Below are 20,322 nucleotides of genomic sequence, written 5' to 3'. Positions count from 1 at the left end.
AAGTGGAATCTAAAAATTTTCCTTGAACTAAATAAAGATCAATAAATCAGCCACAGATATAGAGCCACATATTCTCTGCACATCTGTTACAGTGTGAAAACTTAGAATATATAAATTAATAATCAGCTATATATGTGTGTGCATTAAATACTGAATACATATACATTTACACACACACACATACACACACACACACACACACCCCATAAAATTCTTCCCATACTATTAAAGAGAAAATCAAGTCAATGGAAGCTATGCCTTAAAAGAAAGGGTAATATGTTTTAAAATCATTTCTCAAATTGTCTTAAACTTGCTAACCCTACTGAGGTATTAGATGGGAAAAAAAACTGAAGATTTATTTTAAATTACTTCTAGTTTGTTCATTTGACTTGATTTCCTGTTGAAAGACAAATAAAATGTTTCATAATGTGATTATAAAATGACAGTGAATACTTCTTCTACAAAGGCAAGCAAGGTAAGGAAACAAATGGGTCTATATGGAATTATCTTTTATTTCCCAGACTACCATAATTCTGGGAAATATCTTGCCACTTCTTTCGATCTCAATGCCAGGCACACCCTGGCCAAGACAGTCAGCTTACATTTCATTAAATACAGTGATGTCTTTATATTTTTGCTAATTTAAGATTTCTTTATTTTCCTAATTTAAAATTTATTTTCTCTTCAATCACCTAATTGGCATATATTGTCCATGGAAACTAATAACGTTATTTGTGAAGTCACATATGGTTGTAAACATCCAATAAATTACAGTTAATTTAAGATCCTTCATGAAGGTCCTATTCATACCTTTCAGGAGTCAAATGAAAATTAACTATTATTTTTTTTCTATAAGTATACAGGGTAACAAACAGAGCTTGTACAATGTACATGTTTTTAAAGCTAATGAATCTCACAAACATAGAAATACATTGATTTAAAATGAAAAAAACCTTTTTAAATTCATTCTACATATAAAATTAAATGTACTTCAAGCAACTTCTAGAAAAGGTACTATCAGCTTCTTTAGATAGTGTGAAAACAGGACCACAAAGATATCAAGTACTAAAAATAGTACTTCATTATTTAGCAATGCATGTAAAAAGTTAAATTTTAGAATGTATTTAAAACTAGTACCCATTTTTGACTTACAAATCACTTTTTTAATCGTTTGAATTCTAAGATGAATGAGGAAACAAATATAAACTTCAAACACAGTCCCTTTTGTTAAGTCTCAAGAAACACTAGAAAAATTGCCCAGCCAAATTACAATAAAAACACAAAACAATAAAGCTTTCTTACTCAGCAGCTACCTATTATGTTTAAAAGACTTAAAACAAAATGTGTCAAAGATCAAGAGTAAGTTATCAGAGATGTTAAGTTCATAAGGTCAAAGGTACAATTTTATTAGGTCAGAGGTAATATAAATAAAATCTTATATGTCAAAGAAGAAAGGTCACAGACAAGGTGTATATAACATAAAGACATCATAGATGACAAGTAATAACTTTAAGTGGAACAAGTATGTTTACTATAGATACCCTCTACTGATTAAAAAAAATGAAACTTCCATAAGAGTAATAGAAAATAGCCTTTTTATATCACACAATTCATATGCTATATTATACACTTGTTTTCAGGAAGAAGAGGCTATAACCAAGAATAACAACATGAATTAAGTAAGAACTTCAAGAAAATTTAATTCCTTCAAACTGAAACAGTACACAAAATGAACACACCAATCAAATCTCAAACCATAATGGCTAAACATAAGACTGCTATGGTTACAAAAATCAGATAATATTGCACATTTTTCTTCCAAAGTGCATGAATCCTACTATTATTTCCTTGTAACCTTTTCTCATTGAAATAAAAACATGCGAAATTTATATTTCAGATTACATAACACCATATTCCAGAAAAATTGTTAAGGTTTTTTTTGTAAATTAAATAATATTTTTAGCTGTTTTATTAATGGAAATTAATTACAAATAATTTTTTTTTTTTTGAGATCGAGTCTCGCTCTTGTCGCCCAGGCTGGAGTGCAATGGCACAATCTTAGCTCACTGCAACCTCTGGCTTCTGTGTTCAAGCAATTCTCCTGCCTCAGCCTCTGAAGTAGCTAGGATTACAGGCGCACATCACCATGCCCAGCTAATTTTTGTATATTTAGTAGGGACAGGGTTTCACCATGTCGGCCAGGTTGGTCTCTAACTCCCGACCTCAGGTGATCCACCCACCTCGGCCTCCCAAGATGCTGGGATTACGGGCGTGAGCCACCGCGCCTGGCCACAAATAATTTTTATAAAGGAAAGAATATCCTTTACAATGGGAATTATTACAAGTAATTGAGGCAATTAAGGATTTTTTTCAAAAGTAGAGTACACAAAACATGACTATAGTTCTAAACAGAAAACTCAAGTAGAAAATGGGGGTAATCATGAAAGATTTAAGTAATAAAAAAATCCATACTATTCTCTCTTAAAATACTCACAGGATTTGAGTAAAAGGCAGAAAATTATTTGAGGTAAAGTAGATTATTAGTTCCATGTTCCATTTCATTTGTATTAAAAGTACTTAGAATTTACAAAGGTGAAATTGAGAGTTCTACTCCAATGATACCTTCAAGCCACTCTGTATAAACTTTTCATTTCGATTCAACTCAATGGACATTTATAAATAACCTTAACTATATGTCAAGCATTGTATCAAACATGAATATGCAGGGCTCGAACACTGGAGACTTTTAATTCTAGCTACCGTGAACTGGCTTGTACTGGACTAATCCAATGCCAAAAGTTGTACAAAATACACAAGTCGACTATTTGAAGGGAACAAAAGCCAACATAGACAGGACCTGAAAGACTACGATGCCTAAAAAAATGCAAGCACATAAAATTAGCTGTACATTATTCTGGATACTTCCTTCAAGGTTTATGCCAATTTTTGGCATGGGAGAACAGTGCAAGCAGACAGTAGCAGTCTTAGTGAGCTGAGGAGACAGAATTTGGAGTTTAGAGCCATCAAAGTGGTTAAAACTTGAGCAAAATTCTTCCAAGTTAAAAAAAATCACAAAAAAAGTGAGCTCATACTGGGCTATCTTTTTTGGTTCCATATGAATTTTAGAATAGTTTTTTTCTAATTCTGTGAAGAATGTCATTAGTTGTTTGATAGGAATAGCATTGAATCTGCAAATTGCTTTGGGCCATATGCCCATGTTAACAACACTGACTCTTCCTATCCATGAGCGTGGAACACTTTTGCATTTGTTTGTGTTCTCTCTGATATCTTTGAGTAGTGTTGTGTAATTCTCATCCATAGAGATCTTTCACCTCCCTGTTTAGCTAGACTCCCAGATTTTTTATTCTTTTTGTAGCTATTTTGAATGAGACTGAGTTCTTGATTTGGCTCTCAGCTTTGATGTTGTTGCTGTGTAGAAACACTACTGATTTTTGTACATTATTTTGTGTCCTGAAACTTCACTGAAGTTGTTTATCAGATCTAGGAGCTCTGGAGCAGACCCTTTGAGGTTTTCCAGGTATAGAATTATATAATCTGCAAAGGGAGATGGTTTCACTTTTTTCGTGCTATTTGGATGCCTCTGATTCTTTCTCTTGCCTGATTGCTCTGGCTAGGCCTTCCAGTACTATGTTGAATAGGAGTGCTCAGAGTGGGAATCCTTGTCTCATTCCAGATCTCAAGGGGAATGCTTCTAGCTTTTGCCCCTCCAGTATGATGTTGGCTGTGGGTTTGTCATAGATGGCTCTTCTTATTTTGAGCTATGTTCCTTCAATTCCTAGTTTGTTGAGGGTTTTTAACATGAAAGGATGTTCCTTTCATCTTTGAAATTGCTGTCCTTTGGATGAGGCTTTTTGTTTTTATACTCTTTGATGCCCTTGAGGGTTTGACTGCAGTATACACTGCACGTTCAATGAACTGGCTTTGTTTCTGGATGATTTCTGGACTGCATGCCCTGGGGAACTGAGACCAGGCCCATGGCTTTGCTCTTAGGCACCTCAAGGTTAAGCACTTGCTGCGCTGGAGTGGCTAAGGTGTTCCTGGTCCGCTGGCAACAACACTTCAATGGCGGGCGCTGGCAAAATCACTTCATCAGCACGGTGGTATCAGGTCCAAGTGCACAGGCTAGCAGTCACAGGTTCCGCATGCATGCAGTTGCAGCTGGCAGTGTGAACATGTGTTCGCACACTGATGATGGCAGGGCAGTGGCAACAGAGTCCATACCTGCACTGGCGCCACTAGCAGTATGGTGGCAAAGTCCATGCAGCTGCCAGAAAGTGGTGGGGAGAGGCTGTGGGTAGTTGCGTGCCAGCAGGTGCAGAAGCTCTCCGATGGTCAGGCAGGGTTTCCTGGGGTAGGAGCTATGGTGGCAGCCACCTGGAAGCACCTCGTTTGGGCATCCAAGTCTGCACTGCAAGAAGGCATGGCCAGGCAAGGACCCTGGGAGATGCCATCAGGCCAGGGTGCTCGGATTACACCAGCCCTGTCCCACTGTCAAGACAGCCCTGCTGTGTGCAGGTCTGACAGACAATAATGGCCAAAGCCACCTAGAGGAACACAGTGAGACTTGGCGGTTGAGCATCTCTGGCTGCTCTCCACAGCAACTCTTTCTGTGTCAAACCCTCTGGGCTCTTCACAAGCTGGACTCCAGTCCCTGCCACCTCTCCAAGCAATTCTCCCTGACAGTTCAAATGTTCATGGAGGTCATGGGGTCTCCTGCAGCTAGGATTCCAGAGGTCCGTGGTGACAGTGGGCCACTCCTCGCTTAGTTAGCCACCTCTTCCTCAGGAGAGAGTCCTGGTTCTCTACAAAGCCAGGCAGCGTTCCCTGCTTTCTCCCGCAGCTTCAGCCCAGGGTGTGCCTTCCCTCCCTCTACTCTCAATGCCTTCCTTAGGAAGATCTGCTCAGAGTGTGCCAGCCTTCTTGATGGTCTGTTCTCTCAGTGGGAGATGCTCTTCCTGGCTGCATCTAGTCAGCCATCTTGGCTCTTCCTGTTTCCCCATCTTTTAACAAGTCAGTAAACCAAATACTATTCAACTACAGACATGTTCCTGATGCTACGTAGGAGGACACTGACATAAAGCTAAGAAAAATAACTACAGCTTCACATAAACAATAGGAATCAATTTCACAGGCTTAAGCATGAATGTATGAAGTCAGGCACAAAAGAATACATACTGTATGATACCATTTATATGAAATTTAAGAACAGGCAACACTAAATAATGATGCAAAAATTCATAGTAGTTAACTTTTGGGGACATAAGTAGGAGGGGGCATAAGAGGAGCCCAAAGGGTACAACAAATGGTCTATATTATGATCTGGGTGGTTTTGTATCAGTTTATACATATGTAAAAATTCATCAGCTATATACTTGAGATTTGTGCTCTTGACTAATGAATGCCATACCTAAAAAAAAAAGTTCAATATACACATGCACCTACATAAAGGTACCTGCCCTCAAAGAACCCACAATAACTTTTCCTGGACAGCTTGACTTGCTTAACAAATATGAATTTCTTATTCTTGAGTAGTTTTAAAAATTTACTATAATAAATAGGACAACAAATTCATAGATTAGCTATGTCATCCACGTTTCAAAAAGAGTTACATGAAAAATATTCATATACATATTTATACAAATCTAAATTGCATGTTGACAATAATTTTGTGTGAAGAAATAATGAATTTCCAAAAGCTTCTAAATGGTATACTAATCCAAAATTATCCTCTTAAGTGAAATTTATGTGGTTAACTGTTTTCCAAGAACGTGGCATGTCATCGAGTGATTATTTTCCTGCATTATTAAAATATCAATATACCATAACCTTTCCTTATACTGAAATTATGTAAATAACAGCATTAAATTCTTTTTTCTATCTTTCTTGTTAAATTAATATATACACTAAAATAATGACACAATTGTACACTATATTATAGTAGCTATTAAGTGCTAAATATAGTTTTAAATAATCATAGAAATAAATACAAACATGGAATTCTTTATAATAAAACAGCACATATTGGGTACTCAATAAACAATTGTAAATGAACAAAAATAAAGTTTACCACTTCTTCATCTGAAAGTTCACGCCCCTGGATGCTGGTATTCTCTCTCACGGCTTGCTGGTGTTTTCTCCCTTTAACATGGCTAAAAAGATATACCTCTGAAGAGATCTGAAAGCATAAAATCAAAGCAATGTAATCAATATAACATTATGTGAATTTTAAACACTACACTTCAGTCCAGTATATGATATGTGAGTTGAGATCCACCCAGTATTTACATATTAGTCTTAAAAAGTTTCCTCAGAACATAATTCTGAGAATCCCCTAGAAGACAAATGGTTAAAAAAAAAAGACTCAGGAGGCTGAGGCAGGAAAATCGCTGGAACCTGGGAGGCGGAGGCTGCAGTGAGCTGAGATCGCACCACTGCACTCCAGCCTGGGTGACAAAGCGATACTCCATCTCAAAAAAAAAAAAAAAAAAAAAAAGACATGTTATAGCCAGCCTAAGAGGAAATTATTTCCTCTAAGTTTGAAGGTTCAAGTCTCAGCAGTGAAAATGTTGCTTTCTTTTTTTTAGATCTAATACCCCAAAAATATTGACTTGGGCTATCACATTAAGCAGGTAATCATCCATTTTAATAGTAACGATATTCTTTAGCACTTTTACTGCTATTCCAAAATGCTGATGTTATCTGTACCACTTTTCATTCAGAATCATGAAAGAAATCCAGGTCACTCAGCAGATGCCTTAGCATGAGTTTTATTTTTTGAAACTGCTTTGTCACCCAGGATGGAGTGCAGTGGCATGATCTTGGCTCACTGCAACCTCTGCCTCCTGGGTTCAAAGGATTCTCACGCCTCAGCCTCCGAGTACCTGGGATTACAGACATGCGCCACCATGCCCAGCTAATTTTTTGTATTTTTAGTAGAGACAGGGTTTCACCATGTTGGAAAGGCTGGTTTCGAACTCTTGGCCTGAAGTGATCCGCCCACCTCAGTCTCCTAAAGTGCTGAAATTACAGGCGTGAGCTGCCACATCTCGCCTGCTTTAGCATGAGTTTTCAAAGACTGGAAGAATATATTTCCATGGTTTCATAAACTTTAGTAGTAAACTATATCATTACAATATTGATATAACAACCTACCAGGACATTGCAGAGAGTACACTGCTTCTTTCTTTCATAAGGGGTCAGTTTGGGGGCATAATCAGTATTTGCATGTCGCCCACTGCTTAGCTCAGCAGCTTTTTCTTTTCTTTGTTCAATCTGTTCCATGTGCCTCCGAATACTTTCATCATGCTGTAGATGAAGTCAAAGTGCAAGAATTCCAAAAATTATTCAAATTATGGTGAGAACTCGGAAAAATAATATTTCCATTAAAACTTCAAAAATAATAGGAGAATGTCGTTTCTATGACAATCTACACACACTGAAGACAAAGCTTTACACAAAGCCCTTTAATATCACCCACATGAACACTAATGTTTACTAAAGTGTGCTCCAGGAGATATTAACAAGTGTTTTACAGAACAGGTTCCATGGTCAAATACATTTGGAAAACAGTAAGCTAAAGCTAAACAGGTTTTTAATGTAGAACTTTACAGAGCCTCCAGTATGTCACTGTGATCTATGACTCAATGCACCTAGCTTTTAGTAGGCATCAACTTCCAAATTATTTGCCAATAACATATTTTTGAGAACCACTTCCTGGAACCTACCATGGGAAATGTTAACCTACAGGTAAAGCACATGCTTATCCATACAGCAGGCAAGGCCCATCATGACCAAACCTATAACCTACTTCATTTTTATACCTCCAGTGACAATCCTGGGGGAAAAAGCACTATTTCAGACCTTTGTCCTTATACTCATCTATTTGATATGGCTAGAATGGCATCCCACCTACCTATCCATTTTACTCATCCTCCTTTCAAGATCCAGCTCAGGAAGTGTTCTTTAAAATCACTTCCCTGACCTCTGACACTCCTCATGTTAGACTAAGTGTCCTCTTCGGTGCTTCCACAGCATTTCATGTATGCCTCTCTCTATGTGGAGGTTATGTACTTAGCATCTGAATTTAAAGTAAATGAAGAGTTTCTTAAAAATAAGAACCATGCCTTATCTCTGCATTCCCCTGCCTAGCACAAGGCTCAATAAATACCTGCTACAATAAATTTAAATGAATGATACATTTCTAGGACTATACAAATAGTAAAATACAGTCTTCTACCTTAAGGGTTTTACTGTCACTGTGAGGAGCCAGCATGTAAATAACTGTGATATAATATGAAACATTCATACTGTTAGAGACTGCCTACGGTTGTAGTAATGCTAAAAATTTTCTAGAAAGTATCAGTTTATCATAATCTCCCAAGCTATAATTATGCAATTCATAAGCACTGAAATCAAGTGAACCAAATTATAAGAAACATCTTTTAATTTACTTTTCAGTGATTAAAACCTATGAATATAAGAAGCCTACCTGTAATGCCTTCAAGTCATTAGTAAATTGCTTAGTAAAAACAGGAAATGTTAAACTTCCTTAGATTTTTTTTCCTCAATGGCTCTACCATATCAAAGTAAACTTAAGTTTCCAGATACTGAGTTAGAAATGATCATAGTAAAATCATATAATCTTTGTTGTGCAAAGATTAAGAATACAAATTAATTCAATTTTTGTTCTATAAAATTTTGATCTCATGCTCCACTGTAAGCTCTAAAATTTCAAATTAAAAATACATACTATCCTTACCTTGAGCTGAATTTTTTTCTGTAACTCTTCCATAGCTTCTTGTTGAGCAGCTGTGAGTGCTGCCAATCGTTCTTCCCTGTCTCTGTAAGAAGACAGTAAAAATTATGAACTCAACTGCTTAAAGTAACAAATCTCATGGAACTCAAAAATACAATTAGGACACATAGGCTTATATAGTCTAAAGGGCTATTTTTTAAAAATATTCTTCTTAGAGTGCCTACTAAGTCTCAGGTATATTGCTAATTAAATGTTTGGGAAACAATAGAGATTATCAGTTATGAAATGGGTTTCTGGACCCAGGCATGGGTTTAAATATTAGCTCAAAGACTGTCATTTAAATATGGCATGTTGAAAACTATATTTATCTCTATTTTCCAAAAACTCAATTAAACCATAAAAAGGAATAGAAAAGGCATAAACTCACAAAGACAAAGTAGAAGAGGAAATAATCACAAAAAATGGACATCAATATTTCAAAAGCTGAGAAGCAATCCTGAGAAAGCTGAAATCTAAGCTTTCAGAGGGAAACTAATAAGCAAGGTGATTCTACTAGCAAAATTCCACAGAAGCTCAGAAATTGAAGAAACTATTCACTTATGAAGGAAGGGATAAAGGTTGAGGATAAAAATAAGCAGATTGGGAAGGCCTCAAAATACAGCAGATCTCCAAATCTCCCCATGCCGGCAGAAGGTGAAGAGATTACTCCCTAGAGGGACTGAACAAAAAGATCTGCATTCAGGACAGAAGGCAAATTGGAGGTGAGATAAAATACTGAAAACAGGAAGTTTAAGTGAAAATCTACATACCGAAATGGTGAGACAAGTAGCATCCTTCCACTTTTTGACTCATACAACATGCGTAGCCAGCTTTACATACCACTACCCTCATGTATCCCAGAATTTAAAGTACGATAAATTAAGATAAATAAATAAATTAAAAGAAACAAACTGTTGATACACACACACACACAAAGAAATGTATAAATATATTTTCTCTTTTATTAGCCTAGTTCTCTTAAAAATATAGAACTGTATCAAGAAATAATTATAAGACTATTGTTTCATTTATGACATATATATGTAAGATATCTGAAAACGGTAACACAAGGGGAAGAGGACATAGAACTTTGGTACAAAGTTGTTCTATTTTAACAAAATTAATTTAGTTTTATCCTGAAGTAGAATACAATAAGTCAAGATGAATACTATAATCCAAAAAGCAACTATTAAAGTAACTAAATAATATAATTTTTTTAAAAAACAAGGAAAATAATACAACAAAAAGTGGTAATTTAATAAAAACAAAAGGTAAAGAAGAACAAAAAAGACTTGAGACATAGAAAATATCAAAATGGCAGACATAAATTCAGTCATACCAATAATTACATCAAATGAGAATTGACTAAACATTCCAGTCAAAAGGCAGAAATTAGCAAACCAGATAGAAAAGCAAAACCCAACTATATACAGCCTACAAGAGACAGATCTGAGATACAAAAACACAAAAAGGATGAAAGTATAAGAAGACATACCATGTAAATAGTAGATATGCCTATATTTATCACAGAGACAATTTGACATTAATACAACAAATATTTTTTAAAAGTTAAAGAGGAATATTTTATAAATACCTCAGTAAGGCAGAACAATTATAAATTACATGCAACTAGCAGTACATCAAAATACATGAAGCCAAAATGTCAAAACTAAAACAAGAAATACACAGTTCAACTTATATTTGGAGATTTTGATAATTCTTTCTCAAGAATTTACAGAACTACAGAGAAAATCAGCAGTATACAGAAGACCAGACAATATCAATTACCTTTACCTAACTGACATTTAGAGAACACTCCATCCAACAACAGCAGAATGCACATACTTTCCAAGAGCACAAAGAACATTCACTAGTAATGTCCACGTCATAAAGTATAGCTCAATAAATGTAAAAGCAATGAAATCATACAAAGTATATTCTTCAACCACAAACGATTGCATTATAGATCAACAACAGGAAGAAATCTGTGATATCCCCAAATATTTGGAAACTAAGTAACATGCTTCTAAATAGCCCATGAATCAAATAAGAACTATTACAAAATATAGTTGTCCCTCAGTAGCCAAGGGGGATTGGTTCTAGGACATCCCCTACCATACCAAAATCTGAGGATGTTCAAATCCCTTATAAAAAAATGGCGTAGTATTTGCACATAAGCTATGAACACTCTCCCATATATTTTAAATCATCCCTAGATTACTTATAATACCTAATATGAGTGTTATATAAGTAGTTGTTATACTGTATTTGGTATTTGTATTATTCTTATCATTGTTTTGGGGTTGTCTTCCTGAATATTTTTGACCCATGGTTGACTGAATCTGCAGATGCAGAACCTCTGGATAGAAAGAGCCAAATGTATCTTGAATGGAAATAAAAATACAGTATATCAAAATTGATGAGAGGTGCTTGAAGATATGCTAAGAAAAAAAGTATACCTTTAAATGTTTATATTAGAAATGCAGGGAGGGTGGGGCAGGAAAAAAAAGAAAAAAACAAAAAAGAAAAAAGATTAAATACATACATAAATGTAAAAATATTTTAAAATCAATCAACTAAGTTTCAACCTCATGAAGAAAAGACGGCAAAGCTAATCAAACCCAAAGTAAGCAGAAGGAAATAAATGATAAACATCAAAGTGGAAGTCAATGAAGCAAAAACCAGAAACACAACATAGAAATGCAATGAAACCAAAAGTTAGTTCTTTGCAAAGAGCGACAAAATACATAAACCATTAGCTAGACTAACAGGAAAGAAAAGTGACAAAAATTACCAAAATTAAGAATGAAAGAGGAGGCTGGGCACGATGGCTCACACCTGTAAACCCAGCACTTTGGGAGGCCAAGTCAGGCAGATCACTTGAGGTCAGGAGTTCAAGACCAGCCTGGCCAACATGGTGAAATCCTGTCTCTACTAAAAATACAAAAATCAGCCCAGAGTGGTGGCACATGCCTATCATCCCAGCTACTTGGCAGGCTGAGGCAGAGAATCACTTGAACCTGGGAGGCGGAGATTATGGGGAGCTGAGAGCACACCACTGCACTCCAGCCTGGGCAACAGAAAAGAAAAAAGAATGAAGGAGAGACATCACTATAAATCATGCTCAAAATACTTATAAAACAATTACAAACAAGTTTATTTTATTTATTTATTTATGAGATGGAGTCTCGCTCTACTGCCAGGCTGGAATGCAGTGGCGCAATCTTGACTCACTGCAACCTCTGCCTCCTGGGTTCAAGCAACTCTCCTGCCTCAGCCTCCCAAGTAGCTGGGACTACAGGCACATGCCACCATGCACGCCCAGCTAATTTTTGCATTTTTAGTAGAGATGGGGTTTCACCATGTTGGCCAGGATGGTCTCCATCTCTTGACCTCATGATCCACCCGCCTTGGCCTCCCAAAGTGCTGAGACTACAGACATGAGCCACTGCACCCTGCCAAGAACTTTATAATAAGTTAGATCACTGAAGATGAAAAAGACAAATTCCTAGGAAGACATTAATTATCAAAGCTGACTCCAAAAGATACAGAAAAATCTCAATAGACCAAAAACAAGGGGGAAAAAACTTAACTGGTAATTTAAAATCTTCCCACAAAGAAAAACCCAAGCCCTGATGGCTTTACTGGTAAATCCCCCCAAACATTTAGAAAGAAATAATACCAATCTTATGCAAATGATTTCTCAAATAGAGCAGGAAACATTCTATAAGGCCAGAATTGCCATAACACAAAAGCCAGACAAAAACATCACAAGAAAACTACAGATAAATACCTTTCATGAACATGCCCTTGGCAAGAAGCCATCAACAAATAAAAACTATTATATATCATGACAAAGCGGGAATTAACCCAGGAATGCAAGGTTATCTTAATATCCAAAAGTTAATGTAACATACCATATTAATAAAGAGTAAAACCCACAGTCATCTTAATGGACCCACAAAAAGAAGGATTTCACCAAATTCAAAATCCATTCATGTTAAAGGCTCTCAACAAACTAGAAATAGAAAGAAACTTCCTCAATCTATAAAGAGACTTTATCAAAAATCTACAGCAAATGTCATACATAGTGGTGAAAGACCGAACGCTTTCCCACCAAGATTGAGAACAAAACAAGGACACCCAACATCACAACTTCATTGAACATTACACAGAAGGAGAAAACCCGTGCAAGAGGGCAAAAAGAAAACAAAGAAATTAAAGGCATCTACAACATTAGAAATAAAGAAGTAAAACAAACTTTATTCGCAGATGCCATAAGCCTTTATGTATAAAAAGTACTAAAGAACCAAAATAATAAAAAAAAACCTACCCAAACTAATACAGACAGTCCCCAACTAATAATCGTTCAACTTACAGCTTTTTGACTTTATGATGAGTTTATAAGGACTTAACTCCACCATAAGTTGAGGAACTCTGTAAGCAAGTTTAACAAGGCCATAAAAAAACACAGTTGTAGAATGAAATAAATTAAAATCTACTGTATTTCTACATACTAGCAAGAAAAATCCAAAAATGAACCAAAGAAAACAATTCCATTTACAGCAGCTTTAAAGAGTACTTAGAAATAAATTTTTAAAAGAATTGCAAGACCTATATGCAAAAAACTACAAAACCTTGTTGTCAGAAATTAAAGGAGATTTAAACAGAAACATCATATTCAGGGATTGTAATATACAATATTGTAAAGATGTCAATCTCCCTAAACTGACCTATAGATTCAATGCACTTCCTATCAGAATCCTGCAGAAACTGATAAGCTGAACCTAAAATTTATATGGAAAGGCAACTTTGAAAAAGAACAAAGAAGTTGGAGAATTTATACTAATTTCAAAATATGCTATAAAACTACAGTAATTAAAACTGTAGTACTGTCACAAGAACAGACATATAGATATCAATAAAACAGAATGGAGTCTAGAATATACCACTGCATCAATGATCAATTGATCTTTAACAGATGGTAAGGCACTTCAGTGGGGAAAGGATAACATTTTCAATAAACAGTGCTATAACTGGATATCTATATGCAAACAAATAAATTTACAAAAGTTAAAAAGAATTACAGAACTAAATGCTAAGTGCTCAGACTGAAACATTTCTTGAAGTAAACACAGAAGAAACTTTTTGTGGTTTCTTTTTGTGTTAGGCAACAATTTCTTAGATATGAAAACCACTGTATATAAAATGAAATTTTGATATACTGGACATCATCAAAATTAAAAACTCACATTCTTCAAAGACACTTTAAAATCTGAAAAGATAAGCCACAGATTATAAGTCATACACTTCACAAAGAATGTATATCCAGAACATATAAAGAATTCTTACAACTCAATAATAACAAAATGACCCAAATGAAAAATGAGCACAAGCTTTGACATTTCACCACAGAAGATATATGAACAGCTAATAAGCACACTGACAACATGTTCAACAGCACCAGTCATTAGAGAAATGAAAATTAAAATAATGAAATATGACCACACACCAACAAGAAAGAACTTGTATATTTAAAAAACTGATCCACCAAATGGTGTCAAGGGTTGTGACGGAACTGAAACTCTCATTTGCTGCTGATGGCTATGTAAAATGAACAAACACTTTGAAAAAATAGTTTTAAGTTTCCTAAAAAGTTTGATATACATCTACTCTACAACCCAGCCATTCCTCTCCTAGTTACTCAAGAGAAGCAAAAGTGAATGGCCACAAAAAGTCTCATATGCAAACATCCATATCAGCTTTATCTGTAACAGCCAAAAAAACTGGAGATAATCCAAATGTCTCAAAGAGGTAAAAGGACTGTAATTTGCATGACATACACACAAATACTACTCAGCAATTTTTTTTTTTAAAGAGCAAGCCACAGATACACACAACATGGAGGAATCTCAAAAAAATAGAGCAGAGTAAAAGATGACAGACAAGACAGAAAGTAAATCAGTGGCTGTGTTGGGCTGAGGATAGAGAAAAGAGAAATGGATTACCAAGCAGCATGAAAAATTTGGGTGGGGTGGTGATAGATATATTATCTTGATTGTGCAGATAGTTTCGCAATGGTTACATATGTGAAAACTCATCAAATTGTACACTTTAATAAGTGGTCAGTTATACCACAATAAAGTTGTGAAAAAAAATTTAACTGTCAATTTCCATTTCAAGCGAGTGTGTGGAGCATCTGAATACAGAAACCATTACATTACTAAACAATTTGGTGGTTATCTACTTAAGTTGAATAGTTGCATGCCCTGGGCCCCAGCAATTCCATTCCTAGGCATATACTAGACTACAGTGTAAAAAATGTGATCACCATTGTAGTCGTGGTAGTAGTCATAGTAGTGATTTGGAGGGACACAAAGGGGGCTTTTGGGGAGCTGATGGTGTTTGCTTTCTTGGCCAGGTAGTTACATGGGTGAGATGACAATTCATCAAGATGTACACTTAAATTTGTGTATTTTTGTTTGTTATAATTCATAAAAAATGTTTACTGTTTTTAAAAATATATGGTTTACTCCCCAGGTTAAAAACCTTGAAAATTAGTTAACCATATCCAACAATAATTTATATCAGTAAATTAGGAAAATACATCAAATCGAAGTTGAGCTTATCCCAGAAACGCAAGTCTGATTTAACATTAGAAAAATCAATCAACTAATTACCACATTAACACATTAAAGGAGAAATTTTATAGAATTATTTCCATATTAAAAAAAAAAACATAAAAAGCACTTGAAAAACTCAACATCCACCCAGCAGCATGACATCCCCCAGCTGAACTACTGCTATACCCTACCACAAAGGGCCAAGCTACTGCAGAGGTGTTGAATTCCAGTTGCTAGTGTACCCTCCCCTTAAAATTGAACTGAAGTGGCATTCCACTTATTGAAGACCTCAGGCCTCTGGCACACAGAAACAGTTGATATCTCCCCCAGACCACATACACCCCCGCCAATACCACTGGTGAGACAGCACCTCACATTTCCAGGAGCTCTGAGCCTCTGGCACACCAAAGTAATTGCACCCCCAGCACCATAGCTGATGCAGTACCCCCACCCCACCCCCACCCAGGGATCCAAAGGCTCTACTGACCCAAGTAGCTATGCCTTCTGGGGCTGACAAGATATGGCAACTCGGCTTCCAGGGATTCAGAACCTCGGCTGAGCTGTGAAACCCTGTGTTCTAGGCCAAAGAGACACAGTGCCCCATCTACCTAGAACTGGACTAGTCCCCCTACATTTCAATCTGCTGAGGCACCCTACCTCTCCAAGGGGTGGTTATTGCTGCATTGTTCCCTACCTCACACGGCCCAAGATACAGATGTATCTTGCCATTCCTGGGTCCTTGTTGCCACTGGACCCAGCCTCAAAGAGCCTGGGCTATTGTACCAAGTCAGGGTCCCAAGTGACCACCGCATGCTCCTCATCACCCACAGCCTGAGCTACCATGTTACCCAGTTGGTTCTGGATCCCAAATGGCAACTGTTCACTGCTCACCAGGGACTGAGTCTCCAGAGACCCCTTCTTCCCCAGAATCATGCCAGTGCCTCATCCTGCCCCCCAAGGTCAGAAGCATGGCTACATCCCAGTCCCCTGGGCCCAAGCTGCTGGGGTATGACCCACAGAAACAAACCCTGTGTAGTGGGAGAACTGAATCCACTCATGCCTTGGAAAGTGAACCTGTGCCTGAAGTCCCAGGTGCTACAGTAGTTTCACAAGACCCTAAGCCCAGGAACTTGGCTCCACAGCTGCTCTGGGCCCGTGCCCTATAACCCAGTGCTGCTGCGGCTGCCTGTGAGCAATGTCAGACCTGATACCAAAAGAGATCCCCCTCAATGAAGATTCCCTACTTTGGGGAAGACAAGAACAGGAAAACCCCTACAACCTTTGCCCCAATAACCTCAGCAGCCACCATCACTGACACAGACTCCTATCGCCCAGACCACTGAGGCACTCACAGTCTTCACTGACATTGATCACAACTAAGAAGCTGCATGACAACTACACCACTGCACCCACACAGAAGCAGAGCCACTGTGTCCTACACCCAAGCAGTACCCTCAGGCCCATCTTCAGGTGAAAGTCTTCCCCTTCCCACTCTGTAAAGTTGGAAAGATATGACTGCACTATCAGATGTACAAACATCATGGCAGGGTCACAAGAAACATGAAAAAGCAAGGAAATATGAAACCACTAAAAGGAACACAATAACTCTCCGGTAACTAACCCCAAAGAAACAGAAATCTACAAATTGTCTAAAAAGGAATTCAAAATAATGAACTAAGGAAACTCAGTGAAACATAAGAGAATAAAAACAGACCATTCAATGAAATTAGAAAAATAAATCATGATCTGAATGAGAAATTCAATAAGAGATATGATTTTAAAAATCTCGATAAAAATCTTAGAGCTGAAGAATTCAATGAAATAAAAAATACCACAGAGGGTTCAACAGCAGGCTAGATCAAGCAGAAGAAAGAATCTTGAAGGCTTCTGAAATGACTCAGAAGAGAAGAAAAGGAAAAAAGAATGAAGAGAGGCTATGGGACACCACTAAGCAAACAAATATTCACATTGTAGGAATTCCAAAGGGGGAAAAAACAGAAAAGGTTTATATAAATAAAATAATTGGTAAAAACTTCCTAAATCTTGGGACTTAGGAGGAGATATCTACATACAAGTCAATGAAGCTCAAAGATCCTCAGATAAACTTTAGAAGGTTCTCTCCAAGGTACATTATAATCAAACTGTCAAAAGTGAAAAGACAATGAAATAATTTTAAAAACAGCAAGAGAAAACTGTCTAGTCACATATAAGGGGATGTCCATCAGAGTATCATTGGACTTTTCTGCAGAAACCTTGCAAGCCTGGAGAATGGGACGACATATTCAAAATGATGAAAGGGAAAAAAAAAAATCTGCCAGCTAAGAATACTATACCAAGGAAAACTATCCTTCAGAAATGAAGGAGAAATAAAGTCTTCCCCAGACAAATAAAAGTTGAAGGAATTCACTGACAATAGACTTGTGTTACATGAAATGCTTCTTCGAGCAGAAAGAAAATTATAATAATTACCACCATGGATACATGTAAAGTATAAGACTCACTGGTAGAGATAAATACTTAGTCAAGTCAGAATACTTCGAAACTGTAAGTGTGGTATGTAAACCATACATGTCTCTATTATGAAGATTAAAAGTCAAAATAGTCAAAAATAACAAAAGCTACAGTAAGTTTTTAAGGAATACATAATATAAAAAGAAGAATATTGTGGCATCAAAAACATAACTTGTGGGATGGACAGTAAAAGTCTAGTTTTTGTATGTGCCAGAAATTATCAACTTAAACAGTTGATAACAACTTAACAGTTGTTAAGTGTAACAGTATAAGATGTTTTGTATAAGCTCATAGTAACCACAAAACAAAAAACTATAGCAAATATACAAATAATAAAGAGATCATTATTTAATGATAAAGGGGTCAGCTCATCAATGGGATGTAACAATTGTAAATATATATGCATCTAACACTGGAGCACTAAAACTATAAAGCAAATATTAATGGACATGAAGGGAGAAATAGATAGCAATATAATAATAGTAGGGGACTTCAATACCCCACTGTCAACAACAGATAAACTAGAGAAAAAATAAATACTAGACTTAATTGTACTTTGATCAAACGGACCTAATATACATAGGCAGAACATCCCATCAAAAGCAATACATTTTTTTCTGGTCCACATGGATCATTATCCAGGATAGGCCAAATGTTAAACCACAAAACAAGTCGTCTTAACAAATTTAAGAAGATTCAAATTGTATCTATTGTTGTTTCAGATCACTATGATATAAAACTAGAAATCAATAAAAGGAATCTTGAAAATTTCATAAATACATAGCAATTAAATAACATGCTCCAGAATAAGTCATGAGTTAAAGAAGAAATCAAAAGGGAAATTAAAAAATATCTTGGGACAAACAACAATAGAAACGCAACATAGCAAAATCTATGAGTTGCAGCAAAAGCATTTCTAAGAGGGAAGTTTATAGTTTCTGCATTGCAAAGAAAAAAATCAATAAAACATCAGCCTAAGGAATGAGGAAAAATATTTAGTCCATATATCTAATAAAGAGTTAACATCCAAAATATATAAAGAACTAGGCCAGCCACGGTGGCTCATGCCTGTAATCCCAGCACTTTGGGAGGCAAAAGCGGGCAGATCACTTGAGGTCAGGAGTTCGAAAATCAGCCAGGCATGATGGCACACACCTATAATCCCAGCTACTCGAGTGGCTGAAGCACAAGAATCGCTTGAATCTGGGAAGCGGAGGCTGCAGTGAGCCAAAATCATGCCACTTCACTCCAGCCTGGACAAGAGAACAAGATTCTGCCTCAAAAAGGAAAAAAAAACAAAAAACAAACAAAACAAACAAACAAAAAGCAAAATATATATATTAAAAAACCTCATACAACTCAATAATAGAAAAACAAACTGATTTTAAAATGGGTAAAGAATCTGCATAGACATTTCTCCAAAGAAGTCATAAAAATAGTCAGTAGATATATGGAAAGGTGGTGTACATCATTAATCATCAGAGAAATGAACACTAAAACCATTATGAAATACTAACTCGCACCCATTAGATGACTATTATCAAAAGGTCAAAAAACAAATGTTAGTGAGGGTATGGAGAAAAGGGAACTCTTTTACACTGTTGGTGAGAGTGTGGCTTGGTACAGCCATCTGGAAAACAGTATGGAGGTTTCTAAAGAAATTTAAAATAGAACTACCATATGACCCAGCTGATCCCTCTTCTGGCAATATACCCAAAGGAAATGGAATCACTACCTCATAAAGATATTTGCACTTCCATGTTTCCTATGGCATTATTCACAACAGCCAAGATATGAAAGCAAACTAAGTGTCCATCAAAGAAACAATGATAAAGAAACAGCAGTATACATATCATTTAGCCCTAAAAGGAACAAGACATTGCCATTTGCCACAACATGGATGAGCCCAGAGAACATTATCCTAAGTAAAATGAGCCAGACACAGAAAGAAAAATATTGCATGATCTCACTTATATGTGAAATCTTAAAAAAAAATTCAATTATACAGAGATAGAAAACAAGGTATTGGTTATCAGGGGTATGCATAAGAGAGAGAGGGCAGAAAAGAGGAGATGTAGATCAGAGGACACAAAACTGCAGATATGTAAGATGAACAAGTCTAGAGATCTAACGTACAACAGGAGGGCTACAGGTAATAAAATTGTACAGTATTGGGATTTGTGATAAATGAGATTTTAGTTGCCCTTGCCACTAAAACAAATAAAATGGGTAACTATGTGAGAAGATAGATACGTTAATTCACTTCACTATAGTAACTTTTTTTTTTTTTATTATTATACTTTAGGGTTTTAGGGTACATGTGCACAATGTGCAGGTTTGTTACATATGTATCCATGTGCCATGGGTGCAGCA

The 20,322-nt window shown here is 36.3% G+C and overlaps 1 protein-coding gene across 7 annotated transcripts in view; it reads right to left on the bottom strand.

The window, feature by feature from the left end:
• The window catches only part of SCAPER (S-phase cyclin A associated protein in the ER), a 591,234-nt gene that overhangs the window by 374,949 nt on the left and 195,963 nt on the right, over positions 1-20,322 (bottom strand). For all 7 annotated transcript variants that reach the window (XM_058428046.1, XM_032176146.2, XM_058428043.1 and 4 more), the window contains 3 exons: positions 8,780-8,861; positions 7,174-7,326; positions 6,089-6,196 (listed from right to left, as the gene is read on the bottom strand). In XM_058428046.1, the coding sequence (XP_058284029.1) occupies positions 6,089-6,196; positions 7,174-7,326; positions 8,780-8,861 (343 nt within the window). The remainder of the gene's footprint in view (positions 1-6,088; positions 6,197-7,173; positions 7,327-8,779; positions 8,862-20,322) is intronic.

This window comes from Hylobates moloch, unplaced genomic scaffold, assembly GCF_009828535.3.
Source record: "Hylobates moloch isolate HMO894 unplaced genomic scaffold, HMol_V3 SCAFFOLD_14, whole genome shotgun sequence".
Lineage (NCBI taxonomy): Eukaryota > Metazoa > Chordata > Mammalia > Primates > Hylobatidae > Hylobates > Hylobates moloch.
Note: the sequence above shows the minus strand (reverse complement) of the source record. Positions and strands in the feature narration are given on the sequence as shown.